Source organism: Sander lucioperca, chromosome 6 (genome assembly GCF_008315115.2).
Source record: "Sander lucioperca isolate FBNREF2018 chromosome 6, SLUC_FBN_1.2, whole genome shotgun sequence".
Taxonomy (NCBI): domain Eukaryota; kingdom Metazoa; phylum Chordata; class Actinopteri; order Perciformes; family Percidae; genus Sander; species Sander lucioperca.
In genome coordinates, this window is record NC_050178.1 from 16,489,151 (window position 1) to 16,505,480 (window position 16,330).

The 16,330-nt window shown below is 42.2% G+C and overlaps 2 protein-coding genes across 3 annotated transcripts in view; both read left to right on the top strand.

The window, feature by feature from the left end:
* The window catches only part of atxn7l2a (ataxin 7-like 2a), a 28,246-nt gene extending 19,654 nt beyond the window's left edge, over window positions 1–8,592 (top strand). The window contains exons 8-10 of the mRNA XM_031277259.2: window positions 1,027–1,148; window positions 3,793–4,756; window positions 8,230–8,592. Coding sequence (XP_031133119.1) covers window positions 1,027–1,148; window positions 3,793–4,756; window positions 8,230–8,247 — 1,104 coding nt within the window. The 3' untranslated portion in view covers window positions 8,248–8,592. The remainder of the gene's footprint in view (window positions 1–1,026; window positions 1,149–3,792; window positions 4,757–8,229) is intronic.
* A 1,233-nt stretch (window positions 8,593–9,825) lies between these two features.
* On the top strand, window positions 9,826–16,022 carry LOC116034610 (cytochrome b561 domain-containing protein 1). Of its 2 annotated transcripts, none has more exons than XM_031277335.2 (3): window positions 9,826–10,990; window positions 11,633–11,670; window positions 15,261–16,020. In XM_031277335.2, exons 1-3 carry the CDS (start codon window positions 10,834–10,836, stop codon window positions 15,765–15,767), a joined length of 702 nt encoding a protein of 233 aa, XP_031133195.1. In that variant the 5' UTR covers window positions 9,826–10,833; the 3' UTR covers window positions 15,768–16,020. The 2 variants fall into 2 exon arrangements, with proteins under 2 accessions (XP_031133195.1, XP_031133196.1); XM_031277336.2 differs by lacking the exon at window positions 9,826–10,990 and adding an exon at window positions 11,003–11,444 and having other exon boundaries at window positions 15,261–16,022.
* Window positions 16,023–16,330: the final 308 nt, after the last annotated feature.

Consider the following 16,330-nt stretch of genomic DNA (forward strand, 5'->3'; position numbering starts at 1 on the left):
GACCTGGCAAACAATGACCTTATCAAGTTGTTATGGCCTGTTGTGTTGGAAAACAATTGCTTATCCAAATAACAGAACATGCATTTAAAGCAGACACAGGCACCCCATTGAACTTGTGTTTCTGTCCACCTGATCTACAAACAAATAAATAACACACTGTCTAAACTCTGAGCTACTCTAGGTATATCCCTGCAATTCAGATCCGCTCCAAAATTTCGCCAAAATCACGGCAGTAGTTTTTCCTGCTGACAGACAAACAATCACAGACAATGACATGACCTCCTTGGCGGAAGAGGTAATATATGGGAAGACTTGAAAAATATGACTCCTTTTTACCTGTTTCTTTGTTCAGGTCTAAATGTTTTGTAATATTGTTTTTAATTTGGTAAGCTATCTTCGTGAGGCTGATCATGGCAAATCATGTTTGTGCAAACGCTGCTCAGTGGATCCATGCTCTACTGTTCCAGTGCCGGCTAACCCTTCCTGCATGTCCTTAGCAATAAAGGGGGGGGAGCTTTCCATACCTGACAACTACTGACAGTTCTATCAGAGATTTATCTTGGTCTTGTCTTCATTTCAGTACTTCCATTTCTCCCATATCATATTGAAGGTATGGACAGTGGTAATCCCAAAACACATTAATCTACTTTGCATCTTTTTACATCAATCCATTGCTTATCATCTTTATTTTCAGAAGCTCAGAGAATAAAAGTGTCAAATGAATTGTGGTTTTATGTTTTAACTAAAAAGAGGGGCTAGATTTTACATACATGTATTGTTTCATTAAGTTAATGGAGGGTAACTGTATTTCTCAGTTTGCAGAGCTATTTAATTTTAAGTTGCTCCCTGCACACGTTCAGGCTTTGGTCCTGTTTTATGCAGCAACACATCTAAACACAAAACCAAGACCATTTGAGACCACAGAATAATGCAGGATGTCAGATGTCACCACTGCCCCCCGCTGATCCAGATAACAAGAGGAGACACTTGCCTGTAACAGATTTACAACGAGCCTTCTTTCTCTAGGTATGTTCATTTGGCAGCCATGCATTGGGTCACGGCATCTACACGTTTGACAGGAGACTTCATCACCTGAGGTCGGCTCTCAGCAGCATGCTAGAGCAGCACATCAGTGCCCATCTTTGGAAGTAAGATCACATTCCTGCTTGGCTCTTTCTGCTTTGTTCTGCTTTTATGGTGCTAGCTTTGCAAGATCATTTGCAAGAAAAAAACAGATGAGGAGGAGGAAGATAAAAATGGTAACGTTTTGTGACTGGCATTTATATAGTAAAACTACTATTAAAAAAAAAAAAAAAAAAAATCCTTTTCTAAATGCTTCTCTTCATGTGACTGAAAATAAGGCTGGATGTTTTCAAAATGTTTTAATGGTGTTGCCAGTACCAGTTTCACTACCGATACCAAGTACCATTACCATTTTTCTACACAGACTAATTTATCAGTTTAACAAAATCAGCTGAAACAACTAATGCCACAAGGTTACCAAAGGGTTTCAGTGGGGTAGAATTGGCTCTGCCTCCTGTCCAGTATATTGAGCTGATTCAAATCTCTGATAAAAGTTTCAAGTCATTTATTGTCAAATGTACAACAATTACAGAAGCATTGCCAGTGAAAATCTTCTCTCAGCCTCCCTCCAACAATGCTGCTTGAGTTTGTATAAAAAGAAAACCACAAGTAAAAAAAACTAAATGAGCATCTAACACAAAAAATAGTGCAAGTTAAAATATAGAGATGAAGGTGATAAAATATACCATAATAAAATGGGAAATGTAAATTTGTGGAAGACAGTAATTGCAAATGAATGGGCTGAATGTAAACATGAATGTAGCAAATGTATATGCATAATGATAGATGATGAGCTCAGGAGCTCAAGAGTTGGGAAGTCTTCTGGCCTGTGGGATGAAGCTGTCCCTGAGCCTGGTGCTGCCGGACCGGATGCTAAAAATGAGAGTCGGAGTCAGATCGGCAACATGCACTACATACACTACAAATGTTCAGCTCACTAATGCAGACGGACTGCTGCTTTAAATGACAGACATACGCTCCACCACCATCCTGATCACTCAGTTTAAAGTGCCCATATTATGAAAAAATCACTTTTTCTGGGATTTGGGGTGTTATTTTGTGTCTCTGGTGCTTCCACACGCATACAAACTTTGAAAAAAAACCCATCCATGCTGTTTTGAGTGAGATACGGTTTCTGAATGTGTCCTGCCTTCAGTCTCCGGGTGAGCTGTTCAAAATCTGCACGGCTTTCTACGTAACTAGCCGAAACGAAGGGGCTAACCATAGCATGCTAGCGCTAGCATGCTAGCTCGTTCTCAATGGCAAAACACTGCTACAACACACACAAATTCACCTCAATCTACAAAATAAATTGTATAGAACTACTTACATGTCCCTGTTCTGCAGGTATTCCACACAAAGTTGGAAGTGCGCCCTCGTTTACAAGAAGTCTCCCGGCTAATCCTGCCTTGTACAGGCCGAAGTTGGAGAAACAGCTAGCTAGCTCATGTAATCCTTAGCTAGCTGCTGCGCATGTGCGACTGCCAACAAAGATGTTACAGAAGTTGAGATGTCTCACTCTGTAGCTAAAACAGAGACCTGAACACAAAGGGTGAAAATAGGAGCTGCAGCAATGTGCAGTACAACAAAAATATGGTGTTTTTTGAAAATGAAACCATGTAAACCTATTCTGATACAATCTCAAATTACAATTATGAACCTGAAAATGAGCATAATATGGCCACTTTAATTTGCCAATCTCCAGTGACATGTTTGAAATGCTAGGTGGCAACTGATAATTGGTGGATCATACCATCACGTGCACCACTCTCTTTCACCTTTATCCAATTCAGGTTTCTTTGTAGATTCTCACCCGCTGTAAAAGGATGAGGGCTAGTTACATCAGATCCTGCGTTTTGGTAACACTAGCAGATAAACTAGAGTGTAACCCACTGCTTAGTCACTAATAGATGAAGCAGATGGTGTTTTCTGCTGCCCAGAATAGCAGTGGTGAAGAGTCTGAAGTTGGCAGTAAGATGGAGGCTGACTGCGTTTACATGCACATAGGAAAAAAAGCTCATTGGAAGAAAATGGGTTCAGATCATCAGAGCCCTGCAGTTAACGTAGTTGCTAGCAAGTCGGTGCTACAGTCTAGCTGGTTAGTAATCGGATGTTTTTGAACTGAGATTGGCACATGATTTAGAACTGTAGTTAAACGGTCATCAGAAATTAGTTTCTATTAGTTTCAGTGTACTCTTGTCAACCAATCAGGATGATATTTTATATAATAAATAGACATATAATAATGTTTTTAAATATGTTTTTATTCTATAAGTAACAATTCCTTATCTGATCAAAGAAGTCAACAAGATGCTGTGGACTGTGCTTGATGCTAGGGACACAATTTGCGGTATTCAAAAAGCATCGGCATCGTGGCCGGGTTGACTCAGTGGGTAGAGCAGGCGCACATAAACATAGAGGTTTATGCCTTGACACAGAGGTCCAGGGTTTGAATCCGACCTGTGATGATTTCCTGCATGTCTTCCCCCTCTCTCTCTCCTTTCTCACCTAACTGTCCTATCTATTAAAGGCGGAAAAGCCCAAAAAATAATCTTTAAAAAAAAATATATATAAAAAAAAAAAAGCATCGGCATCCCATGCTCAATTCTAATGTTTCAAATTCTTGTAATCCTCTAGAACAGTGTTTTTGTTGTGACCTGATGTCTCTTGGATGTATTGATTAATGGATTTATTATCTTTTAAATCCAGGAAAATACCTCAAGCCACAGACCTTCAGTCTCCACCTTCCTCAGCCAAGACCATCACTTCCTCGTCTCCCTCCTCCATAGCTGCCACTTCCTCCTCGTTACATTCTAAGGTCCGCACAGGAAGTCATATCAGCTCTTCCCTCAAAACTGCATCCTCATCCTCCTCTTCCAGTCGTGGTCCAGGGAGACCCCCGGCAGCCATACAGTCGGAGAACTCGGGGGGCAGTGGGAGCAGCACCGGTGGTGGCCGTCTGGTGTCTCCAGGGAAGCCTGCGGCGGTGTATCAGCCGGGTCCCGGGCGCACCAAGAACCCTGTGGGGCGTCCCAGCAAGCAGATGCTGAAGCTGCGAGAGGAGGCAGCTGCTGCCGCTGCCCTCCGCAAGCGCAAAGCCCCGTCCCAGGAAGGGGAGCACTCGGGCCCCGACAGGAACTGCATCATTCTCCAGGACCGGGGCCGCCCACCTTCTGCTGCCTCTTCCTCCTCCTCCTCATCTTCTTCGTCTAAACCCCCCGTCCCCTCGCTGCTCCCACATGGACAGACCAATGGCACGCTTTCCCCCAGCAGCAAACCCCGCCCCCAGCCCTCCCCCTCAGAGTCCCATTCACCAGCCGCCAAGGCGGTCTGGACCTACAAACGGACCCATACTCCTCTGGGCCATTCATCACCCCCAGACCCCTCCCCTGCCACCAACAACTCCCACAGCAGGAGCGGCGTGGGGGACTCAGGACTGCACGGCCAGGGCAGCGGGAGGGGCTTTGAGCACCAGGGGCTTGTTAAGAAACGCAAGGGGGGCGGCATGGAGGAGCATTCGCTGTCCTCCAAACCCTCAGCGCACCGCCTGCCCTCCTCCTCTTCCAGCTCTGCCACCTCCTCCTCCTCTCCCCGCTCGAACTTTTACCCCTGGAAGGACAGCAAGGGCGGGGGGCTGGCTGGGGGCGTGGAGAAGAAACTGGGCACACAAAAGGTGAGTTGGGAGGAGAGAAAAGCAGGAATTGAGCAGCACACAGGGTAACAGGAAAAAAATTACGTGGCAGTTGAAGCTTTAGTACGTAACTTTTTGATATTAATGAATGTCCGTTACATTCAGGCCATTACCAAAGGAGTTGATACAAAGCTAATTGAGACTATCAGCGTCACACAACTCTCTCTGTATTTCTCAGTATGGCTAGGTTTACAAAATGGTGTAGTCCGGCGACTTTCATGCGCAGAAACTCGAGTGAAGGTAATGACCTCTTCTGAAGAGTCCATGTTTTTTCACCGTGTCCTCCTTGGCTACTAGTAACTGTGTAGAGGAGGGGTGGGTGTGGTGCGCAATCATGGAAGGCTTGTGTCGTGGATGCAACGACGAATTCCTCATGAGGGAGACAGAAACTACGCACTATAGCTTTAAGGTTACAACATGCAGCTTTTCTCCTGGCTGGACTGCTTTTGTTTGTGTCCTGTTCCTAAGAGGTAAAAAGTTCCTGGCCCACTCATTGTGAGGATTTGTAATCCGTTGTAATCAGGGCTGATGTTAACGGCCCTCATAATATGTGGCTGCTTTCTTAACATGGTCAAAGAAACAAGGAGCTAACTGCTTTCAATGCCCATATGACACACCTTTATTGTATGTTCCCAAACACAGCCGTGAAAAGTCCAGTTGAGGCAAACTGGAGGTGTAGGCATGACCAAACATTGATCAACCTGTCACAGGTTATGTTTTGAGTATCAAACACTCACTTGTCGGCAGTAGTGGTACTAGAAGTTTCTACTGACTTTTTGACGTGACACTGGGTCACCATTGGAATTCATTGTAACTGTTGTGAGTCCAAGCTGACTCCAGCTGCTGTCCTCTGCGAAGGAGCAAGCTACTAACTTTTTTTATTTTTTTTATTTTTATCATTCACATTTTTATTGCCTTTTATACATGGATTTCTCGGCAACGTCATCACTGCTTGCGCACGCAACCGGGGGGCAGAAAGAAGACGTGTTTCGTGTAGCTAGTAGTAGTAGTAGCAGCAGCAGCATAGCGTAAGTCAAAATGCCAAGGAGTTGTTGCGTGGTTAATTGTACAAACAGAGTCAGTGATGGGTGCCTGATGTTTAACATACCTAGGGGGAAGCATGCTTTTGGCAAAAACCAGCGGAGGTTATGGCTTCAAGCCATAAGAAGGGCAGATTGGGGTCATATGCAAGAATCAGGGTCCCATTGTATCAATCGGAAAAGTTGCAACTTGTTCAGTTGTTCAGCTAAGTGATATCTACCTGTCAGGGCTGTAGTACTCGAGTCCGGACCATAGACAGTTAAAGGTCCAGACTCGAGACAAGTTTAGACTGCTAGCTAAAGCTACGCCGATGTTTTGCTAACGTTAGCGCAACACTGTTAGCCTAGCCTGCTAGGTAAATATTACGACTGCCTTCGGAGTTTCTTATATCTGCGTCCACGTTGTCAACATAAGACCTGTGGCGGTAGTGCTCCTTTTGTACCATAATTTTATTGAATGAAATATTAAGCTTCGCTCCTACGAGATAGATGGGTTTTTATTACGTTACACACAAAAGCTAACTGGCTATAGTTAGCCTGTACGTATGCTAGCGGACATTAGCTAACGTTGCCGAGACAGCGGCAGTAGAGTTTTGGCGAGCTAACCACGACAGTGTTGTTGCCCTCTCGCCCACAATCAACCTCTGCTGCTAAAAACAGTCAACCTGCAGTGATGTTTTGAAATGGAGACACACATCGTACCTTTTCCCGGAAATCCTGGCCATTATTTTAAGGTATAAACCAACCATAGGGGTACACTCAGGGGTAACCCTGCTGCTAACATTGGCTATTACATTAGCCTAAAATGACAATTATAGCCATACATATATATCACAGTAATACTGCAAAATTAAAGACAGACAGTTTTATTGAGTCAGCAGTTACATACAAACAATAAGGAAAGCTTCAATACTTCAGGTTGTTGCAGTAGCGGACCAGCTCACCAATCTGGCTTTCTGCCCCTGGTATGCGCACGCACCCTGTAATGTTTGTCAACAGGAAACCCGTGTATGATAGAAACACAAGGGGGTAAGCTTCGCTTCAGAGCTCGAACCTCCCATGGCGCCATTTTGATGTTACAAAACGATCACTCAACGTTAGCATTCCATTGACTGCCATTCATTTTGACGTCACTTTGACAGCGAATAACTTTACATCTGAAGCGTTTAAAGACTCTATTTGTCCATTGTTTATTTCTAAAGAAACACGACAACGTATAAAAGGCTCCATTACCTTGTACCTCATGTTCTGGCTCCGTAGTAGACGTTTTTGTAAAAATAGGCTAACGATTGTGTCATAACCACACGACTTTCTGTCACATAGTAGAGGAACTACCATACAGTACAGGAGAAGCTCGCAGGCAGTTTCAACTTACATTAGCTGTTTAAGTTTAATTACTAATGTTAACTATCATTTTAGTTAGCAATAATTAGCCTGTGTCCATGTTATCTCCTTACTTATACCTACGCTCTCCGTCTCTGCAATATTCAGAATGATTGAGATTTCTCTTGGCACAGCTACCAGAAGACTTACAACTTTCAGACACGTTGCTCACGTCACATTTACGTCGTCTCTCTCAGTTGGAGGCTGCTCAGTAACGCTCAGCGCTCACCGGAAAAATGCTTCTAAAGGCCTTCACTGGTCTCCGTCCAGAGCAACGGGATCTGTTGGTCCACTCTTATATACTGTCTATGTAGAAACAGAGACAAGAACAATAGTGATCTCTCTCTCTAAGCAAAAACGGGAGAGATAACAACAAATGAGCGGGGAAAAAAAGAATACGTAAAATAAGAAATATACATACACAGGTCCAACTCATCGCTACTAACTTTTTTTTAAAGATTATTTTTTTGGGCATTTTCAGCCTTTATTTTAATAGGACAGCAGAAGACATGGAAGTGGGGAGAGAGGGACAATGAAATTCAGCATAGGGCCGCAGGTCGGAGTTGACCCGGGCCCGCTGCGTCGAGGAGTAAACCTATATATGGGCATCCGCTCTACCAACTGAGCTATCCAGGTGCCCCAGAACCCCCTTTTTAAAACAGGCATTAGACACAAAACAGATTTTCTGTGGACAATTATGTTTAAAGGAAAACAATACCTGCTATAACAAATTTACATAATGTCTAAAAGAAATCAGGATTACATACACAATTCAGAATATGTCAACGCGTGGTCTGTGGGCTGCTTATTGTGCCTGTAATAAGGCCAGTATTAGTTCTGTTTTTATTTGCAAAATATGACAAAAACATTCAAAATGGAATGAACTTTAGGTTTAAAAAGTTTGTCAGCTAAGAGCTGTTTCAGACTTTCCATGGCAACAGTTGGTGACACCTGATAGAGAGAAAGGCTGCAGTATCTTTGGATTTAAAAGTCAAAAAGTAACAATTTGAATGTTTTTCTTTTGTCCCACAGCCAAAACTGCACCATTAAGTGTGCCTGCCTTACAAGCCACTAAGAGGGAGCCAGCTCTGCTCAGTCCAAGACTGAGGCAACAGGACTCAAGAGAGAGAGTGTGTGTGTGTGTGTGTGTGTGTGTGTGTGTGTGTGTGTGTGTGTGTGTGTGTGTGTGTGTGTGTGTGTGTGGTTAGTGCAGTATGGATCTGTTGGTGTGTGAATCACAGCTGGATGTGGGAATGTCTGAGGGAGAACTGGGAGTGGGACGGTGGGATGAAATTCAGAGTATGGATTTAGAAATACCTCAAGACCATCTGGTTACGCTGCTAAATTAAATATGTTGGTTTATAAAAATGGATTAAAAATGTCCTTTACACTTGGTTTCTGTGACTTGTTTTTTTTAAGGCCAAACATTATAGATTTAAGCTCTCAATACTTGATTTTTCTCTTAAATTTCCCATTTTCTTCACATTTAGTAAACTCCACTGTGGAGTATGACAGTACAGTATCCCAGTAATGTGTTATCTGCTTGTTCCAACACTTGATTGAATCTATATGATGCTCACAGTGAGTGAATTGTATTGATCACTAGTGCTGTGGTGTTTACAGCTAAGTTCAGATAATGTGATTCTGTATGTTCATTTGATTCTGTTGAAGTTGTGCTTAAAACTGCTTCCATATTTGGTAATTGCATTGTGCACCTGACACCAAAAAAGGATTGGGGGGAAAAAAACAATTTGGCATTTCAAAATAAAACCTTCAGCTCTGAATGGTATACAGCTGAGTATTGCAGCTTTGACATGTTAAAATGATGTGCATTTAAAAAAAAAAAAACTAGGAATATGTTGAACATGAGTTTTTTTTTTTTTAAGAGGCAACCGAGAAATATTTAATAAAGAAACGATAACTGGGTAAATAATCAATTTATATGGTCACCATAATGACACAAATTAACAATGCATAAAGTGTCTGGCAGTCAAACTTACCAAGAAGGAAAGAAAACTTACTGAAGAGTAATAAAAGTGACCGGTTATGTTTATTTCAAATTTGTACTTAATAATGTATTTAAGAAGATGTGCCCAGTTACATTTCAGCTCTGGTTGATATGGTGCCCTAGTTTGTCAGCTTTATTGGCCAGGTTTGTGCAAACAAACAAGGAATTTGACTCTGGTTAATCTTTGCTCTGAGTACAACACTCAATAGCATATATCAATAAAAACAGGACAGTGAGAATATATATATATATATATATATATATATATATATATATATAATATAAAAATTACAAAAATATAACAATTGAAGAGAGGGAAGGAATAGTGCAATACCAGTATAGTCTGAGATTTAAATATAAATATAGTGCAAGGCAGTTCAGTGCAATGGTGAAATATTAATATTGTAAGATTGAAAATATACATGAGGTAGATGAGCAGAACAGTGTTGATTTGACTTTGTTCAGTGTAAAGGTGGGGGCTATTTCTGAGTGTTCAGCAGAGTGACTGCTTGGGGAAAGAAACTGATATATAATAATACATGAAGTTTTCTTATTATATACATGACATATACATATACATCCTATCTGCAGCGTTGAGCACGCTGCGAAGAGGTAACCAGAACACCATCCAACTAAATAAGCCAGGACTACATTGAAAAGCAGGAAATGGAAGTGTAGCATCTCACTTCTCTCCTACTTTTCGGGGTTGAGATTCAAACCAGGAAGGAAAACAACTGCGGGCCATCAGCAGAGAGTGCTGGGGAAGCATACGGTTAGGAGGTTGGTTTACCGTCACAATCTTCATGTTGCACCAGTTACAAGACCGCGAATCACACGGCGGGCTGACGCTGTGGTGTCAGAAGATGTGGGAGGTTTAAATAATAGCCAGCTGACAGTAAAAATAGCCGTTGTCGAGCCTGTCAGATGGTGTAACGTTAACGTTATTCAACCGGAGGTGGGAAAGCACAGTTTCCACTGATGGCGATGTTTCTGCATTTAATACATTAGCCAACATTTTAAATGCGTAGTCGGGCCGTATTAGTCTCGGAAGGATTACAGCGCCCGTTTCTTTTGTTTCTTCTTCAAATCGGCGAAAACTAGCCAAAACTACGATTAGAAGTTAGTTGATTTATTTCCTTCGAAACAACCCTCTGAACGAATTACACTTTACTTTAACGCACTGGACGACATGTAGACGTTAAGATATCCCATGCAAATGAGAGGACTAGCTACTTTACACGACCACAGGAACTAACGTTACACAGAGTACTTGAATTGAAGAAGTAAAACTTAATTTTAGTGTAGTATACCCGTTGCGGAATTGAATAATTCGCATTTATTAAAATAGGCCGGTGGGATAATTGTTAAAATCCCATTAAGGAAACGGACTGTGAAAAACTACCGGAAGTACTAAGTGTCATTGTGTGTAGCGTTAGCTTGACTATGGCCACCAGGCCATGGTAATCGGATCGCATATCTCTATCCTGTCTGTCCGGTTCTTCCACCTTAACTCCATGATGGAGCTCGTACAGTGTTCCGACAGCAGACGCGCCACCCCTTCTCTCGGTTTCAGCGCACCGTCTACAGCCGCCGGAGTGGGCAGGTGACCGGGCAGGGGGTCCAGCGGCATGCCGTCTGATGTGGAATACAGCCCGGTGGGAGAGGGGCTGGGGATGCGGGACTACTGGCTCTATGTGTGGCTCCGGAGGGCGGCGGTGATAGCGGCTCATGTCACCGGCCTGGGCCTGACCCTCATCATCACCCTGCTGTCCAGACCAGGAACCAGTGAGTGGACAGATGGATGCCTGGACACACACCACTTGCGACCAAAACACGATTTCATCACTTAAATACATTTTATCTATCAAAAGAGAATAACATTTCCATTGCCACAGTTCAAATACATGATATGTTAAGGCTTGAATAGTTGCTTTTTTGTATGGTTTAATGTGTTATAATGTGAATAAACCACATCAATGTAGGCTACTACATTTTATAATGAATAGAACAGAGCACGAGCCTCCTCATTTAGCTTTTGTTGTAACAAGGGCTTTTATCATTAACGCAGTTTTTTTTGGTCAAGTCCATGTCTCCCTGAATCTTTTTTTTTAAGAATCTTGAAAACGTACTACACTTATTTGCAATGAGAAGAAAGAGCTTCAGAAATAAATCCTCACGTTTCACAGGCTGGGACCAGTGAATGATGCTATATCTAAAAGAGAAACAACTTCACCAATCAGTAAAACTGTCATAGTTCATTTTAGTCAGTTGAGTAGAGCACAAAATATAGTCTGGTTTAGTGTGCAGTCAATGTGGAACCTGCTCCTGTGTTTCCTTCAGCTGTGGCGCCTGAGTCTGAACGTTTGGGAACAACTTCTGGATAGTTTTGATTTGTAAGTTGCTAACTGGTGTTTCTCTGTGTTCCAGGTCTGTTTTCTTGGCATCCAGTGTGTATGTCTGTTGCAGTAAGTTCACACACACACATATATACACACACACACACACACACACACACACACACACACACACACACACACACACTCACACTAGGTGCTTTACAACCAAGGCAGATGGTTTAAAATCTGCCTCGATAGACAACATTACATAGATAAAAAGTGCATAACAAACAATGCAAAATGTAATAGAAAACAACTGACATGAAGACACCAAAGTCAAGTAGAGAAGGAGGAAGTTAGGGGAGGGAACTGAATCAACAATAGATTCAAAAGCAGTATTGGGAAATAAAAGATCAGTCAAGCCGTAAAAAGCAGCTAAAAAAGCTAAAAGCAAGTGAAAAAAGTTGGGTCTTTAAATTAGAGTTAAAACAGTGATTAATATATATATTAGGGGTGTAACGATACACATATTCCTATTGAACCGTTCGGTACGAGGCTTTCGATTAGGTACCGAACGATTAGTTGGACTAATCCTATTTCATTTAGAGAAAAAAAAGAAACTTAAATTATGTGAAATATAATGTTCTAAGTGCCGCTGCACTCAACAAGGCAGCCCAAACGATGTAACAGGCAACGTGCTGTTTTCCCATCCCACTCCAAAAGAAAAACACTCTACTCCAGTCAGGCATGCTACGCTGAACTAGCTCGTTGCAATATGACTAGTAACGAGCAGCGACTATTGCCAGACCAGAATTAGAAGATCCTCCAATAACCAACAGGTCTGGCGTTTGGAGCCACTTTGGTGTCCCTGTAAGTTATGAGGGTGATGGCAAGAGACTGGTGGATAAAAACAACAACGATCTGCTAGACGAGAATAGGCTACACCAGTGGGAATACTACAAACATGTCAACTCATTTACGCCGACATCACCTCAGTGTGTCAATAACTGGAACTAGAGGAAAACAAGAAGCAACACACACGCTACAAACTATCCCCGCAGCATTTAAGCAGCAAGTTCCAACTGATTCAAACGCATCACTGCGGCGATTGGTACGTTTATAGCCGCTGATATGAAACCCTACTCTGTAGTGGAAAACGCAGGTTTTACGAACATGGTTAAAGTAATTTAGCCCCGTTACACTATTCTTTCACTAGCCCATTTCAACCATTCCTGCTTCGTAAAAAAAAAAAAAAAAAGCCCAAATAGAGAACCAATTGTCCGAAGCACCAGCTGTTGCGGCTGGACGTCGAGGGCTACACAAAGCTGCCCGACTGTAACGTGTATATTTTTTTATAAGGAGCTGTTTTTTTTTAATATGCTGCTAAATAGACACCCCAGAAGATGGGTCAAGTAGAGCTCTGTCATTGTTCAAAGTAAAAAAGATCATACTTTATGATGTTATTTTGTATAAATATTTTTTTTTGTAAATATCAAGTAAATTTCTCTGGCATTCCTTTCTTTTTGCTGTATCGAAAACGTACCGAACCGTGACACCACTGTATATATATATATATATATATATATATATATATATATATATATATATATATATATATATATATATATATATATATTACAAAACCCCTAATTTCTATCTTTTACCAATGAGATCTTTTTCTCATAACAATAAATAAATATCATCGCCATGAAAGAAGAAGAGACCAAAATGGCACAACCTGACATCAGTTTCTTGGTTTTTATTTCCTCCTTAGTTTGACTCATTAGGACATAGTTATATCAGTTGGAATGGTACATTAGACGTTACACATTAGTGATGAACCATTACAGGCAGGGATTTCAGTAATGTGTATAAAGCTTATAAAATAAAAGTTTTACCTCTTGGCCTTATGATTTCACTAGTATTACTTAAGTAGAATATTAACTCTCTTGTAAACACCCAGCATACCTTTCCCCTCCCAGCCTCTAGTCTTTGTGTCTCCATCTTCTTTCCACTGTGAATAATAGATAGGAGGGAATGCTGTGTTGCATCACTGCATCAGCTATTGTGTTACAACCTGACCTAGAAGATGATGGCCAACAGCGTACAGGTTGGCGTTGGGCTGTTCTCTGATCAGCCATGACGCATCATCATCGCAGTGTGTCTGCGCGCATGATGACTAACTGTACAAACATCATGCCTCTCCTGTCACAAACAGGTCCTCCCTTCCACAGAAAATTCATTCAAAGTGCACGCACACACACACACACACACACACACACACACACACACACACACACACACACACGCACACACACACACACACGCACGCACGCACGCACACGCATACTCATACTCACACAGTCATACGCATCACAATACTGCACAAGTCCAACTTGCACAGACATACGTTCTACTTTATCTTTATAAATACTATTTAAGTAGGTTATATGTTTTTATTTGCCACTCATATATACATTTGTAAATTTTTTCCTTTTGTATTTTTTACATTTTTTTATTTTTGTATTGTTCTTGTATTCTATCCTATTTATTATTTCTTGTATATTCTGTAGGTGTGCTGTGTGTCTTATATTTTGCTGCTGTAGCACTGAAATTTCCCAATTTGGGATCAATAAAGTCTATCTAATCCAATCTAAACACACACACACACACACACACACACACACACACACACACTCTGGTGTGGTCTGCAATGTTAATTTTCCTTATTTTTACTCAATAGCTGCCCTCTTAATATGAAAATGTTTTGTGATGGACATTCATAGACTGTGCCATGACAGTCTCATAGTGACGTAGTGGTGACTGGCCACTATGGTAGAACAAAATATACTTCTGACGTCACTACTCTGTCTGTGGCCCTCCACCACATCGGTTCCTACCGAAGATGGTAATCTTTAAATACAAGTCACAAATATAGTTCTGATCACTGTCGTTTACGACATTACTGAAACAGGAGGGCATAGTTAATTTGTTGGGGACTATCTTTAGCTGCAGAATAATCCACATTTGGTGTACTGTATTTCTGGCAGTGTGCGTGCTCATGGGAATGAAGGGCCTAACACCTGAGCGAGTCAGACTGGAAGCAAACCTCCAGGTTAGGAGGTTATTAACACACTGTCTGTTGTAAACCTTGTCAAACAAAAAATTGACCTATCTTACCTACCATAGTTTTCCTGTACCAGGAATATTGGCAACATTTTACTCACACTCTAAATGTCACGTTTGACATTTAGATAATCTGGATAAACTGTTGGTTTGTGTACAACCTGACTGCACTGTCAGACTGTGTTGCAGCAATGTCACTGTGTTCCCAGATCTCGTGAATTATTTTGGTCAGTACAGTGTTATAACCAATAACCAAAACTACAAAAACAAGACCCGAGTTGTAAAAAATATATATATAAAAAGTGGAATTATCTATTGATTCAGACGTGAAGTGACCCCAAACAACAGTATAAAAAAGGGGATTTAAACACAGCCTCTTATTCTTCCTGTGATAAGTGGCCATGGTATAATAATAATAATGCACAGGATGAGTCCTGATATAAGGAAATAATGGACATGTTTCTCTTCGCCTCCACCTCATCCTTTATTTTCTGACATCAGAACAATTTGTTTTGTGTTTCTTTACACACATATTTTCTACCTGCTTTGCAAAGCGGAAGAACAAAACACTTCTCTTTTCTCTCCTTCTGCAGTACTGCCTGTGTATGACAGAAGGCATCCTCCTCTTCTCGGCTGAAGGATCGCCCTTTTGCTTCAAATCCCGGAAGGGTAAAGTGCGTCTGCACTGGTTCTGTCAGGCTCTAGTCCTGATAGCGGCGGCCACCGGGCTGGGCTTCATGGTGGCCAGCAAGAACGTGTCGGAGCTCCCCCACCTGCTCACCTGGCACAGCGTGCTGGGCGTCTGCACCCTGGCCGCCACCGCGCTGCAGGCGGCGTGCGGCGTCTGCGTGATCTTCCCTCAGCTGCTGCGGCTGTCCTCTCCTCCGCTCAGGCTGAAGCTGTACCACGCCACCTGTGGCCTGGTGGTCTACCTGCTGGCCACAGTGACCGTGGTGTTGGCCATGTTCTCCGACTGGTTCCAGGCCACGGTGAAAGGGACAGCCTGGTGGGCCTTCCTCCTGCTGCCCCTCTTCCCCGCCCTGGTGGTGATGAACCAAATCACTAATTCCTACCTTCCCCGCAAGAAGATCACCAGATAGGAGGCACATAGCACGTAGTTTATATCCACGACGTTCTACTTCCAGGATTGCTCCGTCAGAAAATCTGCTGGATGTCCCTCTTTTAGGCCGGATATCCGTTACCTTCTGCTTCCTTTGTGTTGGCGTTCTAAACTCTGGTGGATTTATGAGGACTATGGTTAACTGCTCCTCAGATCTCTGCAGGGTAAATCCAGACAGCTAGCTAGACTATCTGTCCAATCTGAGTTTTCTGTTGCATGACTAAAACAACTTTTGAACGTACACGTTCAACCAAAACAAGTTCCTTCCTGAGGCTATTTTGCAGTGGCAGCGTTGTGGAGGAAGGTCTGGCTATGCGAGACTACATAGCACATGGCAGATCGGCTTTATTTATGCGGTGGTCATATTAGAGAGGGAGCAGACGTCCCCCGCTTAAAGCAGCCTTTGTATAAAATAACATGCTGGTAGACTACAGAGCATAAAAACACAGGTGTCTGTCTCACACTGATTCTTTGTGCTCACTAACGATCCATTTGTACCGTATTTGTCTGTACAAATTGAATGATTTATTTGTGCACACAGAT

Coding starts and splice junctions, on each gene's coding strand:
- LOC116034610 (XM_031277335.2), top strand. CDS start 10,834: ATGCCGTCTGATGTGGAATACAGCCCGGTGGGAGAGGGGCTGGGGATG. Junction 10,991..11,632: donor GCTGTCCAGACCAGGAACCA/GTGAGTGGACAG, acceptor TCTGTGTTCCAG/GTCTGTTTTCTTGGCATCCA. Junction 11,671..15,260: donor CAGTGTGTATGTCTGTTGCA/GTAAGTTCACAC, acceptor CTCCTTCTGCAG/TACTGCCTGTGTATGACAGA.